Source organism: Falco punctatus, assembly GCF_963210335.1.
Source record: "Falco punctatus genome assembly, chromosome: 6".
In the NCBI taxonomy this organism is placed as follows: domain Eukaryota; kingdom Metazoa; phylum Chordata; class Aves; order Falconiformes; family Falconidae; genus Falco; species Falco punctatus.
Genome location: NC_137585.1, coordinates 82,104,086 through 82,122,839, shown reverse-complemented (window position 1 = coordinate 82,122,839; position 18,754 = coordinate 82,104,086). Strand labels below are relative to the sequence as shown.

The 18,754-nt window shown below is 40.3% G+C and overlaps 2 protein-coding genes across 4 annotated transcripts in view; one reads left to right on the top strand and one right to left on the bottom strand.

Moving 5' to 3' along the window:
- Positions 1-5,836, top strand: part of FAM3C (FAM3 metabolism regulating signaling molecule C) — a 33,463-nt gene extending 27,627 nt beyond the window's left edge. For 2 of the 3 annotated variants that reach the window (XM_080393978.1, XM_080393977.1), the window contains 5 exons: positions 252-310; positions 1,685-1,735; positions 2,216-2,300; positions 4,097-4,223; positions 5,296-5,836. In XM_080393978.1, the coding sequence (XP_080250104.1) occupies positions 252-310; positions 1,685-1,735; positions 2,216-2,300; positions 4,097-4,223; positions 5,296-5,385 (412 nt within the window). In that variant the 3' untranslated portion in view covers positions 5,386-5,836. The remainder of the gene's footprint in view (positions 1-251; positions 311-1,684; positions 1,736-2,215; positions 2,301-4,096; positions 4,224-5,295) is intronic. The other variant, XM_080393979.1, reaches the window with a different exon arrangement.
- Positions 5,837-6,481: 645 nt separating this feature from the next.
- WNT16 (Wnt family member 16) overlaps positions 6,482-18,754 on the bottom strand; it is a 28,442-nt gene continuing 16,169 nt past the window's right edge. The window contains 1 exon segment of the mRNA XM_080393982.1: positions 6,482-17,973. Coding sequence (XP_080250108.1) covers positions 17,509-17,973 — 465 coding nt within the window. The 3' untranslated portion in view covers positions 6,482-17,508.

Below are 18,754 nucleotides of genomic sequence, written 5' to 3'. Positions count from 1 at the left end.
ACTCTGAAACAAAGATGATTAAGCGATCAAATGAAATGAATACAGCTGGGAATATTTACTCTATTGTTCTCGATTCAGTGGTGCCATAAGAGCACACAGGTTAGTTCAAGGAGATTTTGCTTTATTTAAGTAACTCATGAATGGTCTTTCAACTGTATCTTTCACAATTTGATAGATCCTATCTAAAACCCAGAAATATTTCACATCAGTAAGTTGTCCTATTAAAAATAAAATTGTTTATTTTGTTTCAGTTTAATGAGTGGAGTTAAAAATAATGTTGGCAGAGGAATAAATGTGGCCTTGGTCAACGGTAAGTGACATTTTGAGTGAGCAGACTGTCTTAATTTTCAATTTTTTTCTGAAATTTAAGGTGAAATACTGAGATGGTGAAAGGCAAGCAGGAGAAGAAAAGGAAATATTAGTCATATTTACACTGAGATAGTTTCAGATCTTGGCACTTAAACCTTTTTGTTAGCAGAAAACCTACATTTTTGTTTCTAAAAACATCTAATAACAATAGTGGAGTGCTGTGTGGTGACAGTCTCGGTGATATATGAGATAAATTCCTAATGCACTTTGTGCATTGCCATTACTAATAAAGCCGTGTAAACGGAATTCTTCTCTTGCTCTCTTTTCAGTGAAACTTGCTTGACAGTTCTGTTACTACGTGGAAAGATCAGCTTATTATTTTCTAGCTTGAAATCAGTATATTTGATTAATCCATATCTATAGATCTTTTGCCTAAATATGTCATGTTATTTAATTGTGTTCAGGATTCTTCCGTCAAAACCAAACACACTGACCTGTGTGCCACCTCGAAAGCTGAACTGAATGTCAATACTGGCAGATTTGTCTTTAATGTGTAGGAAGCAATTCCTTGTAGCACTGAGATAGCACTTTGTCATTTCACTGCAATATAAATTCATGTTGCTTTTGGACTGTACTCAGGTTTATGTCATCTGAAGCATGACTTGAACAATACTTGCCTTAATCCTATTTTGTCCTCCTAAATTGTCTCAATCTGTTCAAAACCAAAATACTTACCTCTGTATTATATAGCTGCCAGTCTTTCTCCCTGTCTTTCAAAATTTAAATGAAAGTATGCATTAAAAAACCCCGGTCTACCTTACTTCAGTGTTTGTCGACAGCATAGTAAAAACAACAACAAAAAAAGCAAGCAGCTAATGAAACTACTATTTCATTCACTTTCTTCTTTGTTCTGGATGTTTAAATTGACCAAGAATTTCCAGTCTGTAGCAAAACACGCAGTGTAATTTCTAATCTTTCTTACTTTTCATATGTCACTAAAGGCAACCTATAGCTGTACTATCTATTTTTGCAAAAACAACTTTTTTAAAAAAGCAAATATATGAAGTGAATTCACTTTATTGGTTTCAGAGGCTGTGGGCTTTTTGTTCCATTTTGCTTCAAGTGAAATATAAAATACAAGTTTGCTGCTTCTCTTCCCCACTCCCCCGCCCTTACCTTTTCCTACACCTTTTCACGAACTACTATGCTGTTTAAGGAGCAATCTTCATAAAAGATAAAAGTTACCATAGTAATTGATTTATATGGTGTCTTCTGCAGCACTTCATCTGAAAGAGTCATTAAGAAGAGTTGGGCACGTTGTCTCTAAAATAATTTTGGCTCTATTTGATGACACCAAATATTTCTTTTTCTCCAGGCAAAACAGGAGAACCATTAGACACTAAATTCTTTGACATGTGGGGAGGAGGTAGGTGCAGTTACCTTAGCTGGTTAGAGAGAAATAAATGCCTTTTTTTTTTTTTTTTTTTTTTAACTTTTATTTTTCCCTTCCGCACCTCCCTACCCCAGGTTCCATCTCCATTTCGTGTGGTGGTTTAAGGTGATAGTTAAGGGTGTGCTTCACCTCTACCTTTGTAATTGTGATGAAAGTGCAACTTTAAAGAAACACAAATAGTTGAGGTGGGAGGGAATGGTTTGGTTAAACAAATGCACTTGTTCTCCCGAGTAGTTCCCACTTGTGGTTATGTCTTCACACAATATGGATGAAACCCTTTCTATAAATGTAAAAGTTCTCTAATGCGTTTCACCTTTCTTCCGCTTAGCATCTTTGTGTAAATTTATAAGTACACTTACCAATATTCTTAAAAGGAGTGTTTTCACAGGAAGGCATTGCAGGTGTTTAAATATAGGATGTTATTAAACAGGTTTGTGTTCTCTCTCTTTTCAGATGTGGCACCATTTATTGAATTTCTGAAGTCCATCCAAGATGGAACAATAGTGTTAATGGGAACATATGATGATGGTGCAACCAAGTATGTAATTTATTTATACAGCAAATACTGCTTAAGCTTTTAAATGCTGTTTTATACTGAGGGGGAAAAAAAAAAGCATTCTTTATCACAAAATGACTTTTCATAAAGTTTTGTTCTTCCAAGATGATGGATTTGAAGCTATGCTTTCAGCTTATTAGTTTTATAATGCTGATATGATTTGGGGACAACAAAGATGGAGTTAAAACTAACCAGGTGTAATGGGTTATGTATGTATTTACATAGAGGACTGTTAGGTGTTGCTTTTGTGATCCCAGCAATAGAGAAACAATAAATTAGACCTTGTCCTGTTAAACCATGCGAACCCTTTAGCAGAAATATCACAAGTGTTGAAAATCTAGAGACTAATAGTTGACTAATTAGCAATTGCTATATGGTTCCTGAAGACCCTGTAGGTTTCTACGTGCTCTCCTAGCATTTGTACCCACTTTTTAATTTTTTTTGGCTGATAGAGGGGTTTTTGGTTTCCTTTTCTTACGGTATTCTAATAATATTTAATTTTTTACTGATGTGTTCTGTACGTTATTTTCTCTTCTCATACAATTTGTTATCCATAGCTTGTTTGTATTTTTGATACAGGAGCAGCTTTCCTATGACAAAGTCCTGACTTTGCAGTGTGCAATATTTGCAGCAAATAGTTCAGTGTCTGTATGTTCACTGCTTTTAGGAGAAGGAAGCAATTTAACGCTGCTTTATGCCAAGGCTGGATCTTCTGTTTGCTCTGTTCACTTGTTCTGTAACTTTTCTTTTTGCTCATTTTCCTTTCTTCTTTGATGTTTTAGATAATAAGTAGTTAGTTAGTTTCAATAATCTTGTCACAGCTGATGTTTTTGAGAGCTTGTATGTAGATAAAATATCAGCTAACCAAGAAGGTGAATTTGGCCCATTCAAGCTGACAGCCAGGAACTACTGCTTCTTAGTGATATGACATAATTAGCCAAAACCTTACCGCTGAGGGTTGATGGCAATCATAAATGTTCTTGAAAACCATTAAAATTATGAAGAACCAATATGTTTAAAAGGTAATTATTTTTTTAATTAAATATAAGCTGCCCTAATGTTTTAGAAACTTGGGAGTGTGCATTATGCAAAAAACCTCCAAAGTACTTTAGTAATTTTCATAATTTTAGCTTAAGTCAGTCATACAATTATATCTCAGTAAGTAGTAATAATCAGAAGTTGTGTATCTTTTTAGTGATCGAGCAAATGCAGTAACTGAAAGAAAGAAATAAAGAGCTGTTATTTGGAGGTTTTGGAATGATAACTTACCCTACAGAATTGTTTTCCCTTCTGTACTAAAATCTCATACTTGGACGATGCTGTGGGGCAGCATTCTAAATTTTTAACTGACCCAAGCAGACAAGACTTCCTTTCATATATTTAGTTCATTCTTTTAATCTAAAATAGCTTTTGCTTTATCTAGACTTCAGCTTGAGCCTGCAAACAACATGTACTTTAAAAGCTGACTCTTGTAGTTTCTAGGAGAATTGCTAACATGACTTGAGATGTATGTCTGTATTTTCACAGGAGAAGGTTCTTGGCTTTTGTTGATGTACTGATAGGTTTGTATGCTGGTTCATTGAGATTATAATATTAAAGAGCAGTGCTCATTAGATCAGGTGATTTTAGAACTAGCTTTATCTGATTTTGAAAGATCTTGTCCAATACTGACTGACTTAAACTATATTTAATCAGATTAAAGCGGGAATGGTCCATTGAACAACGAAAGCCGTAAGGGCATGTATTTTATTCACATACTGAACTCTGTTTTGCTCAAGGCTTAATGAGGAAGCACGGAAACTGATCGCTGATTTAGGAAGCACATCTATTACTAACCTTGGCTTTAGAGACAACTGGGTCTTCTGCGGTGGAAAAGGAATTAAGACCAAAAGTCCATTTGAACAGGTCTGTGATTCTATAGCTCTACTGGAATTTAACAGCTTACATTAATGAAGGCATAGCATGTTTTATAAATACCATGCATTTGTTCAAGATGGGTATCTATTGCAGTAGTGACACACTGTTATTTTCAAATTTATTCCTTGACTAGCCGCCTCCTTTTAAATGTACAAAAAGATTCTTTGGTGATTCAGAAATAAGAAAAAAAATCTTATATGGGCTAGATCTTATTAACCCAATAACTGGGTAATTTATCTTCTTAATAAATCCAGTTGAACTGAAGAATTCAAAACTTAGTGCCTAATGCTTGTATTTTAGATGTACTAGCAACAATGGTAGACCTCCCAAAGGTAAGTGGTAGTTAAGGTGTTGGCGTTCCCCACTGTTCACTTTGCTATTCTGTCAAAAATTATTGCTGCCATAGCAAAATTCATGAAATTGAGTATGTTCCCGTACTTCAGCTGTTACAATTCTGTATGTCATTGTTGCCTTTAATTACCGGTAAAGGTAGCTTTGTACTAGGACAATATGGAAGGCACATTCTTTTCTACCAGCTTTGCAAGGGAGTGGGAACTAGTGCAGGAGCAGTGACAAACTCTCGGAGGCAGCCATGTCTTGCCTGACTGCAGATGGCTGCTGGGTAGAAACATAAACTTCTAATTTTTAAAAAAGGCGAACATTCAACATTAAATAATGTTCTTCAAAAATCCAACTGTTCCCTCTCAGTGCCTTGTAAATTTAGTATCCTCATATATATTTTCCTAGTGGTTCATGTTGTAATGCAGTTGGTCTTTCCCTTGCTTGTCTGTCTTCCTAAATAAACATCTAAAACAATTTTTTAAAATGTTTTCCTGGTATGGCTTAACTGTTTTTAGCATACACTTGTCTAAACAAGTTACGTTGTGTTGAATACTGAGAGATTGTTGTACTTAATACAAAGCACAAGAGGCTGATAGTGATGTCTCCTCTTTGTCCGTGGCCTGAAAATAAACAAATAAAATGTCTTTTAAATTTGTGAGTTAAAGCAAAAGGATTAATGACTTTATGTTAACAATAGATTGATATTTTCTATTTATAGCATATAAAGAACAACAAAGACACAAACAAGTATGAAGGCTGGCCAGAAGTTGTTGAGATGGAAGGCTGTATCCCTCAGAAGCAAGACTAAATGAAAACAAAAGGAAAGGAGAAAGACTATAGAAGAAAATGCACTTTCTGCTATTATTAGGGAGAGGGCTATGAAGGAGACTGTACTGTAAATAATATTTTTAAAGCATGCGACCATCTTGTCGGTGTGTGCATGAGCACTGACATTTTGAATATTGGGATTATTTATTGCTAACACACATAGAAATCCTTTTTGTAAATACATCCAAAATAAAAGAAACATCAAAACATTTCTATGCAGGTTTCCTAAAAGCACAGTATCCAGTTTGCCTGTGGTAAATAATATCTTGTAGATCAACTGGCTAATAAATTGCATATGCAGATAATAAACAGATGCTGACAAATGTTGTACTGTCCTCTTAACAGCGTAATGTTGCTGTGACTTATGTAAGCTTTGTGGAATATTGTAGATTTTAGTGATAAGTTAATAAAGAGCTTTAATTTTTTTTTTTTTATCCTCTGCCTTTTTAATGGCAGCATCACTTTTTATTAAAGCTATTTGGTTATTCTAATAATAAGTGCTCCAGAAATTTATTTTATGTAGTTCCCCCATCAAAACTGAGTAGGCAACGGAAGAGTACATGGTAGTGTAACACGGTTATGCCATGAGAAGCACAACAAATTATTTTTATTGAGGAAAGAACAAAAGTAAATACATAAACAGTGTGTGGGATATTTAAAAGCAGCTTGGAAGGATTTGTATTTGAAAATAATGTTTACTTTGTGGAAGAGACTTGGCACGTAAAGGAGCAGTACTGCTGCTAACTTGTTCAGTTTTGATTGCAATTTTCGTACTGATGCCTAACCATTGATTCCACCTATGGTGGTTCAGCTGTAGTCGCTAATCACATAGTAAATGTGCATAACGGCATAGCTTCCTCTTCTAGTTGTAACATCAGGAATAAATTTCCCATCGCAAAGAGCCTGTTAGAAAGTAGTCAGCCTTCTAGTGAGAGCTGTTTTAGCGTGCACAGTTGTGCTCCTTTACCACCTGCGTTACATCTACTGTGAGCTGAGGCAACTTGTTCTTACAGTGCTTTCTCGGAACATCTCACTGTGGCTTGGGTTATTCAACGTGTGACACTTAACTGACAATGTTTCCTTCATCTTTTTTTTTTTTTTTTTTTTTTTTTTTAATGGAAAATAAATGGACCAAGTTGAAGTGGCCTGTTCTTTAGCTTGCATCGGAGCTGTGAGAAAACATAGCTTTCTTTGGAAACTTTTGTTTCTTTTAAGTAGGGCCAGCTTGAACTTTTCCTGAAACTAAGTTGGTGTGGTATTACTGACAGTGTTGGTATTCACAAAATAGGGGCTGACGCAGAATTGGGTGTAATCTCTTGGAGCTTTATGTCATGAGTTCTTGTATAATCTCCAAAAAATTCTAGCTAGTACCATGGCACATAAGGCACAAAGGGTTTTTCAGGAACCCACAGTGCAAGTTGAACACGGTGGCACTCAAAATACTATTATTGTTGATTCCTTCTGAGACAAAATTAATTCTGTGCACTAAAAATTTCAAGCAATATTGAGAAATACCTTGTAAGTCAAATAAATAGGCTGTGATACCAGGGGAAGACTGAATTCTGAGTTGTTCTCTATGTTTAACTAGCTTGTTAAATAATGTGATTTTTCCTCAAGTTTAATATAGAACAGCAATAAATGCACCTTATACAGTGAAACAGCTTTTGTTAAATGTTTCAGATTTTCTTGTGTAGGTGGTCATGTCAAAATCATGTATATTTTTTCCGAAGTACCCCCCCTGTTTTTATCAGTTGGAAAATAATTTCTGTTTCATAACAGGCTGTTGTGGAGAACTAATTCTGTAAGTCCTGGAATTTTCACAGAAATACAATTTTGTTGGTGCATATGCCAGTATTGGTTATGCTGCTATCCAGAATAATATCAAAACAATTTTGAAGTTACTTGGCAGGGGTTTGAAGAGGAAAAAAACATTTGCCTGCATTAATAGTTTCCCTGGACTAATCTTGTCTTTATTCTTTTGGTTTTGAATGCCATTGAATATTTCATCTTTGATCAAATTAAAATTTCCTCTACAGAATTAAATGGAGGGAAAATAAGACTAAAGGCAGACCTCTTTTAGTCCTTGTAACTTTTAAATTTGTGCCTTTTTTTTTAGCAATCTAAATTAAGTAAATATATTATGACTTTTAACCCCTTAAAGTTGCACCTGCCACAAAACTTTTACACAATGGATTTTAAAGCAATAAAATATTGGTTTTGTAACCTCTTAAATAACTTGATTCTTGTGCTTTTGGTGGAAATCTTCCTCTTATTCTGTAACCCATGTCTTGACAGCTTTAGCGTATCACATTTAGTAAGACTCTTCAAGTATACTGAACTCGTACTGGAGTGGCCATGCAAACGGGGTCTCCTTGCTCTTGTCCATCATCGTGGTCTGTTGACTTGCTACAAGATCTAGTCATACCATCTCCTCTGCCTTAAGTGAGCTAGTTACAGTGTCCCCCTGTTGAGGTAAACTTTCTGATGCTTACTCTTAAGAAGTGAGACCTTCTGATAATCTATCTAAATTTCATTTGAGTTGCCAGGCACAAAGATTACTTTTTTGGCCTCCCTGGTGTCTCCCACAGCTGGCGGTAGGAAGTATTCAGTTGCAAAGATGAAGGCATTTGGTACCGGTAACTTCGTGTGAAAGTATGTGTGTGTGACAGAGCTCCAGGATGCGTATTTTCCTACACAGGGTGATGGGAACATTTGCAGCATCTTGCAGACTTGTTGAGAACAGAGAGGTGAGGGAAGGAGAGAAACATCATGGGGGATGTCTGCCTCGGAGTGCAGCTGTGAGACGGGGCTGGGGGGGGGGGAGGAGGGGACACAAGAAGGTTGTAACTTCATTTTCACTAAGGGGCTGGGATCCTGGCTACCTGAAGTCAACTTCATTGTAAAGCACAGCTCTTAATTGCTTTACATGGATAACAGGAGTCTTAAGAAAGAAGCTGATGGGGGTTTCTGCCTTCACATGCCCTCTGCATCTTTCCTAATGTCTTTCATGATCAAACTTTTTTTTTTCCCCCCGCACACACCCCACCCCATCCCACCCCTTCTCTGTAAACAGCAGAGCCTTTTACAGCTTTAGTTTCCCAAGTGCTAGTTTGGAAAAAGCTTCCTTTTGCTAAGCATGTTTGGCTTTCCAGATGTCTTACTGTGGGACTTGGTTCCCTCAAACAGTGACGTGACTACTAAATGCTTGGTGTGTATGTAATGTCTCCTAAACTGTTTGGATTTTCTGCAGTCTTAAGTGCTTTTCAAGAATGAGTATATTAATAAAATAGAAGCCAGGTGGACAACTTCAGGAGGGGAAATAAGTGGTAATACTGCCACCCAAGTGCTGAGTGACTTGCCTGTGTAAGGGTGGGAAGGGCTGTAGTTGCTCCCTAAACTGACTTGGGTCATGACTAAGGTGCATACCAAGCAAGGGACTTTTTATTGATGAAATCCTGTTCAGTTTTATGTCTGTAAGGCCATAGCCTAGCCTTAATACAAGGGGACTGCTAAGAAAATTAAAAAAGACACCTGGAAGGCTGGATGGGAAGCAGGAAGGTGCAAGAACAGCTCTCAGCCTGTTCAGTGATGCCATGAGGTGTCGGTGGCTCCTGATGCTGTACTAGGGATATGAGAGACCTTGCTTCTCGCCTGCTGAGCAACGTGCCAGAAGGGCACAAAGACCTGGGCTCAGTGACCACGTCCTGCTGCTGCCTCCCTGGAGGCAAAAAAAAAAAAAAGAAGAATGGCAAGAAAGAATGTGCTCTACTTGAGATGTTTCATTATTTTAATATTAGCTTAATCCCACTTTTAGTCCCTCCTTGCTGCTCCTATAGTCAGCCCTCTCAGCCTTGCAAACAAGATCTAATGCATCCTTCACCAACTCAGGTTAAAACAGGTTCTTCAGATGCCTCTTTCTGTGCTTAACTATCCACCCAGATAGGTTGTCTCATGTACTATCAAAATCTTCTTTGCTGAAAATTGATTACTTCTTTGCAAGTTAAAAATTGATGACTCTCCTCTTGGATTTCTTTTACATTCTTCCTGGCCCTATCTTTTCCTTTCTAAAGCACGCAACACAGTTCCTTTAATCTTGTGTTTATCCTTTCAAGGTTGCAATAATCTGTAAATCTTTAATTACCCATTCCCTCAGAAAGGTCTGTTCCTTTTTAGGGTGTTGTCCATAGCAGGATATAGCTACAACCTCGCTGGCATGAAAAAAAGCCCTCCCAGCTGAGGAGAAATCACGTCTCCTCTTTCAGCTTGGTGGATGGCAGTGGGAGGGAGTGCTGTCTTCTGTGGAACGTAGCCTGCAAATGTTTTTTCTTACCAAATGCTGCAGCAATCCTTTCTGACTAATTATCTTCCTTGGCCTTGAATATTTCAGCATTGTCTTTATCAGTACACCCTCATGTTCCCAGATCTTGGCAGCTGAATCATCCTTTCCACTGGAAAACTTGGCTTTTACAGCTTAGCCCTCATAGGTGCCTCAAAAGCATCTACCACACAATGTGGGTAACTACACCTTGTATTAAGCTTTGTAGTGTATTAATAAATCAACATCATCTGTTTATTATCCTTCGAAGTACGTGGAAATGAAAACTTTCTTTCAGGGCTTTAGACTATATATGAAGAGAGGTGGGGATCAGTATAGAGCCCTGTAATAGTCCAGCTACATTGTCTACTGTATAAAATGCACAGAAATCACTCCATTCTCTATGGAAAATTTCTGATCCCTGGAGGCAGCCCAAAGCAGCTGTTTAATTCTGTTCCTCTTGTTGATTTTGCACTACAATGCAAGAAGTTTGGAGTGGTTTCTTAGCATTGCAATTATGGGGCAATCAGCAAATGGGAAAAAAAAAACCACAGAGCCCAACTAATATTTCAAGATTATGTCAAAATTGTATTATCCCAAATACGGTCTCAGCAAAGAGTACAGTACTGTTCTGTCGTGCCTTAGTGCTGTTTAGTCCTGAGTGACCAAAAACAAGGAGGGCTTTTCCAAGGGGTTACTTATAAAATCATTGATCAATGGAAAATGTGCCTGCCCCGAACCATCAACCCTTCGTACTGTAGATGGCTTGCTTGTTCTCCTGAGAGGGTTCCTGTATTATAGCACATTGCGAAGGATCATAAAACTTCTACAGGAGGTGGCTGTAGCATTGGATAATCCCAGAACTTTGGTTCTACCTAAATCTCTTGAACAGAAATCACTGAAGTGGGTTTATTTCGCTAGCTGCTTTGTTTGTAGAACTTCTGTCAAATAATCTCCATTTGTGCTGTGTGGGTCTTGGTTCCACTGATTTCTTTTATGTTAAAAGCCTGGAGTTTTCAATGTACGTGAAAACCCCATTTGGACAATATTCTGACATTGGCAGCGCAGTCAGCTCAAGGATGTACAACCCCTGTTCATCTCCCTGAATTCTTACTGCCACGTCCCTGCTGCAGTTTGCTGCTCCAAACTGAGCCAAGTCTCTTGTTTCTCTCGTTTGCGGAGGGTTTCTGTGACCCATGTCGTTAAACCGATGGAGGGGCTGGTGTCAGGGGAGGGGGTAGGGAGCCTGGGCACACACTTGGCCAACCTGGCAGGCAAACCCAGCCTGCCACGGAACTACAGGCTAAAACTTCAAAATCAGCAAGAGTAAGACTTAGTTCTCTAAGTTCCAGGTAACTTCTGGTTTTGCTCCCGTTGGCATAAGCACCAATGACTAGCCAGCATCATTTTTTAAAAACTCAAGTAACACATCTTAAAATGGAATTGAGTATTATCTTGATGTTGTGTTTCTCTGCACGTTGATTCTCTTCATAATATACTAAAAACTCAGTATGTTTAACATCAAAATATTGTTTAGCACATGCTGAGACAGAACAGAGTGTCAAATTAATTTCTTAGATTATGGGGCAGATTGGGCCACGCAAAAGGATGGGACATTGTGTCAGTTGTCAGCTGTTTTGTGCTGCTGGCATGAGGTACAATGTACCTTTCGCCACAGAGGGGAAATCATCATCCATGTAGATAATAACGCAATCTGGTTTTAAACCCTAGTATAGTGTCAAGCATTTTCTCTAGAAAACAGAAATGCTCATGAAATGTGTTTGTGCTCTGCTCCACAAATAGAAATTTTCAGGACTTTGGGGAAAATGACTGTAAAAATCTTACCCAATCACAAGTTTCAGCATTTTAGTTAAGGCATCCGGATATGCACATAGCTTGATATTACCAAAAAAAAAAAAAAAAAAAAAAAAAAAGCTGATGATTCCTGAAGTATTAACAAGGGAAAGTGCAGTTCATTTAACATTACACTGTATAGTCATGAGCATAGCAAGGCTGAGAGGAAGATGAGATGGCCAAACCCTGAGACAGGCTCTGAACTTTTAGCCTGTGACAAGCTGTTCTTGACGAGCCGTTCTGTGCTTGCAGGCTGAGGTTCAGCAGCAGGTTTCACAAGGTATGTGGCACTGCCCTGTAAGGGACCCGTCTTTCCCCAGTTGGGTTAGTGCATCTGAGCTCCCCTTGTGTGTCTGCCCTCACACTCCTAGGCACTTCATTTGTCACCCCTCTGTGCTGTGCAAAGTGATAGCTCCCCTCCGCAGATGGCCACCCATTTGCAGTCAGCCCTGGCATCCAGATTCCAGCCTCGGCCGGAGCGCTCACCAGGCAGCGTTCCCTGCTAGCCGTGACGCCAACTGCAGTCCCATGTTCCTACCTGCCGCCCTGCTTCCAGCCTTGCAGAGTTGACATGGTGGCTAGAGAGGTTTAATTCCCGTTTCATTCTCCACTGAGTAAATCGTTATTTATTTAACAGAACTATCCGTGGAATCACACAGTTGTCCGTTCAGTGTAACAGCAGACTCTGGGAGAGGCATAGGTATTTTAGCACTAATTATCTGCAGCATTAATGTAGAGTTCACAGGCTGAATTTGTCATTTGTGTGTGAGAAAACAGCATATTTGACTTCCAGAAATATGAACCGCAGGAGGCCATGTTTAGGAAATGCAATTTTAGCCAACTGAGTATTTTAGTCTTTGCTTGTCCTTGAAAAAATTGCACTGGGGTCTGCAGCAGGACTTGCCCAGTAGTCACGACTCAAGATGGTTACTGTACAGTCCCAACTGGCAAGCCACAGCTTTCAAAGTACATGGGCTGAGAAACAAATGCAGTGACCAGGTAGCCAAAGCATTATGTTGATGATCAGGAGACCTGCCTATTCTTTTTCTTTTTTTTTTTTTTTAAAAAAAAAAAACAACCTAGGTCTGCCACTGCTTTTGCAAGTGATTTTGAGCAAGTAATTTCTCCCGTTTCCCATTTATAGTCAGAACACCACTGCTACTACTACTGCCCTCCTTAGTGACGCTCATTGGATGTATAGGTGTGAATATTTTTTTTCTCAGCTGGGTGTTCTTAGCTATTGTCTGCCTGTGCTGACTGACTAACAGTAAAAATTGTAGAAGTGTGGAAAATCCTAAAAATTGCTATTGCAAATCCTTGCATGAAATGAAAAATAAAGTCATGATACTGTGTTCACTGTTACTACTGCTACTGGATCTGGGCACTCCAGATCACCTGGCAGGACAGACAAGGCACAGTCAGGAGAGGATTCAGCGTTATCATTTTTTGGCAGTTTATGTAGAACCAATAATAACATTTATTCCACTCTGATACTTCCTGCTATTCCACCTTGTGTTATATCTGCCATAAGTTAGAGGGCTCAGACAAAGATTGCCTAATTTGTCATGAAGTCTGCCACAGTGGGATGATCCTTTCGTATGTTTTTAATAAATTCTAGCCAGCAGAGTGAGCTGGTATAGGTTCAGCACTTTACATGACCTAGCCATGATGGTTTTGGTCTATGAGGAACTGCCCTAAAGTCAAGTTTGCTGTCTTGTGAAACCTCATCCTTCAATGAAATCAAGCATCTCAACTCTGTCAGAAACCTCAGCCAAAGCAGATGTCCTTTAGCATCATTTCCTTTGCATGACCAGTGCTAATTGTTACTGTTTACTTTACACATATGTTTCACATACTTGTCATTCACTGAAAAGAGGCATTTTGATAGCAATGGAGACAATCTCCGTTTACTAAACATCCTTTGACAAGGGATCTCCAACAGGCAAGGACACGATGTTGTTCTTCAGTTGCCAGTGCATGCACAGGCTGGCACGTGGGCAGACAGACCAGCTGCGTTCCTGCAGTAACTCCTCAGAGTATGTCAGCACTTCAGTCAACAGCACAACTTTTCCCTTAAAATATGCAGCCAGTGCACGTGCATTTCTGTTTTCAAAACAGCATATGTCGTTTTCACTTTCAGGTTACAACTATCCTTTCTTCAAAAAGTAAACTTGTGGCATTTTTCATAGGTTTGCTACTTTTCACAAACTGCTGTTCCATGCATAAAAGGGTGGTGTGAGAGAACAGGACAGAGATAAGACCTTTCCCCCACTCAAACTGTGAATGTCTTTCCAATTTTTTTCCTAATCTTGCTTGTTCAGATAAGCACACACGTGACTCCTCTCAAACAGAAAGGATGTATTATTGCAAAGCTATACAAGGGTATTATAAATCTATGTTTTCAAAGTCAACAACCTTGACCCTTCTGTCCCAGCACTGGGAAAAAACCCCATCCTATTAAACTGAGTAAATGAAATTCATCCCAGTGCCATATGCCCACAAAAGTAGCTGAACCACATATGTTGTACATAGGCTCCTCTTTGAAGGTGAGGGCACGCTGTCTTGCAGATGGTTTTCCCTCTCGCTCTCACCCAAGGAAAGCTTTTCCAGAGTGTGGAAGGAATAAAGGCAGTTTTATGGAATAAATGCTGCAATAGATGTCAGCTAATTCCCGATGCCACTACGTACCCTGATCCTGTTCAGAACTGCCCATCCAGAGCTGCATGGCGCTTAACTTAAACTGCAGTTTCAGCTGTGGTAGGTAAAGAGGGGGGTCATGCTCCAGTCTCCCCAACACACTCAGCTTCGCTTGTGCTTCGCCCCCCCAGCCCCGACGTTAGTGCAGCAGGAGAGCGAGCAGCAGCCCCTCAGACCGTATGTGCTTGCTCTCACCAGTGCTCTGCCTTCACTACAGAAAGGGCAATGCCACCTCCCATGAAACAGCTCTCTTCAGCCTCTCAGAGGCAAGATGGGACCTTCGGCTGCCAGTGAAGCTTCAAACCCGTTACCTTGCTTGCTCAGCCATTGTAGGTTTCATAAACCATGTGTGTTACCACTTACCTTGTTGTCTTTTGTAATTCTTTGAAAAAAGAAACTCTTCCCCCCCCCCCCCCAAACCAGAAAAAATCTTTTATTAACAACATTTAAGAACAGAAAGATATATTTATTTTTTTTTTAACTAGATGACCTCTCAAAAAAACCCCACAGTGTTAAATACTGGCTAGCCTAGCAGGCAAAAGACACCCTGACAGCTCTGGCTGCGTCATGAGTGCCCCACGTCTCCTTGCAATGCTGTGAGTGCCCTTCCCCTTCAAATCCACAGAAACAGCTCACTGAGATTTTCTCCTGGTGAAATCCCTGAGGCTGATCTTAAATCCAGGAGTCCAGGACCATTTTCTCCCCATTTTCTCCCCTGCCAGGAGTTAAGGCATACCAAGAAGTACATTGGTGATTTTCCTTTACAGATCAGGTGCGTTAGAACCTTTAGGTGCGGGAAAAGCTAAGGTAGTTTTGAGACACAGATTGGGGCTTCTTCAGGAGATCTCTGTCTCCCTGCTGGAGCCCCATGCGACAAAACGGTGGTGATCTCAGCACGGAACTCAGCAGCGGTACGGCGAGGAGCAGTCTCACGTAGGGCAACCGAGGCACTTACCTCTGCCAGTAGCTTGGTGTAGGACAGATGCAGAAAGAGAGAGAGGTGGTCTCTACACCACCTTCATACCAATAGTGAACAATAGCACGTCCCATCCGTGTGGCTGATAGGTGCTGTGGCACAGCCCGTGGAGCCTGTGGGTTTACTTTCCTTGCTGGAAGACGGGAACACCTGGGGGCTTCACAACTTTCTCTTCAGGGTCTTCCACCAGGATGTGTCCTCCCCATCCAAGTTTTCACAGGGAGGGTATTGAATCCTCTGGTGACAGAAACTGCTATGCTGAAAATCCTTCCCACAGATAGCAGATTTTGTGGCCTCAGCACAATTATTTGGCTAGGTCAATGGAGACAGACTGGCCAGATGTGGAGGGAAGGTCCAAAAAGAACCATCAGATAAAGGACTTTATGGTTGCTGAACTGATGTTCCTAAAACAGTCCACATAAGGCAATGACGTACCACAACACAGGTTTTGTTTGCTTCTTCCTGAGCTACGTGTCCAATAAAGAGTGACAGGGAATCTGGTCACCATATTTCATGGGAAAATAAATGTCAATGAGGAAATTAATTCCTCAAAATAACTTGGAAAGCCTCAACCAAACTGGCTACTATGATTTCTTTCTAAAAACTGACTGTTTGTGTGGAATCAGTCAAGGGATTGCAAACCCTTGCAAGTCCCCGTGATGTCAGTGGGAGTTCTGTATTTACCACTGGAGTTGAGGTTTTAAAATAATTTAAAAGAATAAAAAAAGTACACAGAATAATAATTAGCTGATCATTTAGAAAATCATAGTAAGTGTGTATTAATTGAAATAATTATAAGCACCCTGATGGTAAAAAAAGAACACATGTAATTCTCTAACTAATTTCCCCCTGCACATGCACATAAAGATCAGTTAAAGGCTACTACAATAGTAATGAATAGCTAACAAACAAATGTCAAAGGCTGTATTCTTATCACATTTGTTCTGGAAACCTTTCACATAACTTGCATAATTTAAATATTTACAAAATATAAACTTTCTTGTCTTATCAAAAATAGGTCTTTGCACATTTAAACAACAGAAATCCTTTCACATGTTGCTTTTTAAGCCAGGCATTAAATCACTGCATAAAAATAAACAACCTTTCACAGATGTAAAAGAAAACTGAGCCCACATATGGAGGGGGAGAAAATGTTATCAATAACAGTTTAAATATTTTAGTGGTGTGAGCCAATCCAGAAATTACACTGTGTATGAGGGTGCAACCTAATGAAAAGTTCTAGCTGCTGCTTCTGTAAGAGAAAGCAATGTTTTAAAAAAACTTTTACTTTATGGCAGATTTCTTTGGGCTAAATCTCATATGGATAATTGTGAAAATGATGGTGAACCACCAGCGAGATGGTTGAACGTAGCAGGTGATTGCATACAGTCCAACAGTGGGGTGATGATCGGCTGACTTGCAAATTGTGTGTGCAGATACTGAGGAAATGCCTGCAAAAGGATTTTATTTCCTTCAAATATTAAACTGTATTTCTGTCCCTCCTCAGACCTGTCCTTTCTGCATTTGAAAGACAACCTATAAAAAATCCCGAGGTTGCTATTTGGTACACCGTTCACATTCATCAAGCTGTGCTCCAGCTGCTCCGCTCTGGACACAGCTTGTTCCACACTGATGGACCCTCCTCGTCCACTCAGGCAGTGCCTGGCTCTCTGCAGTCATACGTGCTTCCCCGCACCAGATGCTTTTCTGCATATTATGCAGAAGACAGCTTCCCGAAGGGTTGCAAAGCAAATGCTTAATGGTCAACAGCAGAACATTTCCCCTACCTTTTGCTTTTTTTTAGGCCTGCAGAAATGAACCATCTAGTGGATCCATCTAGTTGCAGTTTTAAAAATACAGACATAAGGATTATATCTCACGTGCCCTTTTAACTCTTCAGCCTCTGGCTAACGAGATCTTGAGTTTTCTCCATTATGCCTACCGACCACATGGATCTTCAGGACGTTACCACTACTAAAGTCTTGGAAAGTTTAGGGTCTGTCCCTGCTCATGGATTTACATGGTCGTATGTGTCATCAGGCGCCCCTTTCTGTTATTTTAGCTGTCCCTGCATGCAGGCTGCTGTTCACTCGGTTGCTCTTTCATATGCCAGATGCTTGGGCTACCCACTGCTTGGCAATACTGTTCCCCACGAGGCTGATCCCCCTGCGATCCCACATGGTAAGAGTAATTGCTGCCTGTGCGGCATTGTGTGTACCAAACGGTGCAGGAGGGTTTAGCCGTGTTTTCTGTAATTCCTCTTATTTGCAGGTGTGTACATCAGTCATGGTCTCGCACCTCCGGCAGCGCACGTAGCAGCACCAGACAAACTTGCATTCACACCTTTCCACGTGCCTGACCACGTGGGTATTGTACCCACGCCCACAGCAGAGGAGGTTGCAGCCGTCGGGTCCCTCCGAGGTGCGGTTACATTCCCTTCCCTGAGTCCCAGGAATCCCCAGGTTTTGGTCTTCGACACAGTAATTGGGTGATTTGTTCACATACAGCAGGTCTTCTTTCCCAATTGGTATTTTCCGTTGGCTTTTCTCTTTCCTGCGTAGCTTTTTTTTCAGTCTGTCTGATATTTGTATGCTGTTTTCATACTTATCCTTTAAAAACCGGCCAATCTTTTCAAAGGACGACATTGTTTTCCAACAAGTTTTCACCGCGCAGGACCCAGAAACACCGTGACAACGGCAATCCACTGACATCAGCTTCGCTACAGCCTGAAAGCAAAGGAAGAACGACATTTGGAGGTGGTCTTCCATTCATTAGGAATACTGCCTGACATCAGTAACACAGAGGTCCCAAAGTATTTGATATTACAGCTACCTTTGCCATTTCAGAGAATGGCAAGCCAGAACACAGGAGGATACGTGTTAGAAATCAGGTTTCCAACTCCGGACCCCCACTATGAGAAGCCAGATCTTCCGAATGCAATGGCAATAACGTAGCAATACTGAATCACAATAATGAAAACTTGTATTTCTGGCTGGCTTTTCATTCTGGAAAATCCTAAATACCTGAAAGGACATGTCCTGTGTCACTCCTCCCACCGCTGGAATGTAAACAGTCGTCATGGGGAATAGCAGGAGAGGAAGGACGGATAGAGCAGGTAACGGCACTGTTCCCACATCGGAAACATTTACTGGGCAGGCCTATGCCACCTTTTAAGGGTGCCTTGCAGCTACCATCAAGGTCGCTAAACACTCACGACAGTCTGTAACTCAGGCCACAGGAATGGCTTGAGGTCGCACAACAGAGTCTGTGTGACCAGCACAGCTCAGCACCTGCAGCAGTGCAACGTCCAGCCTGGAGGCACCTCGGGGCAGACCTGTGCTGGAAAAGCAGGAGGACGCTCACATCTCTGAGCTCCGCAGAAAGTCTGTCAATCAAAGGAGCCACTATAGCTCAGCAGAGGTGTCTTCAGCTCAGGTATTCTGCAATAGATCTCAGGTGCTTCTCTCTTACAGGATCAAGCCCTGTTCTTGTAATTCAGGCATACTA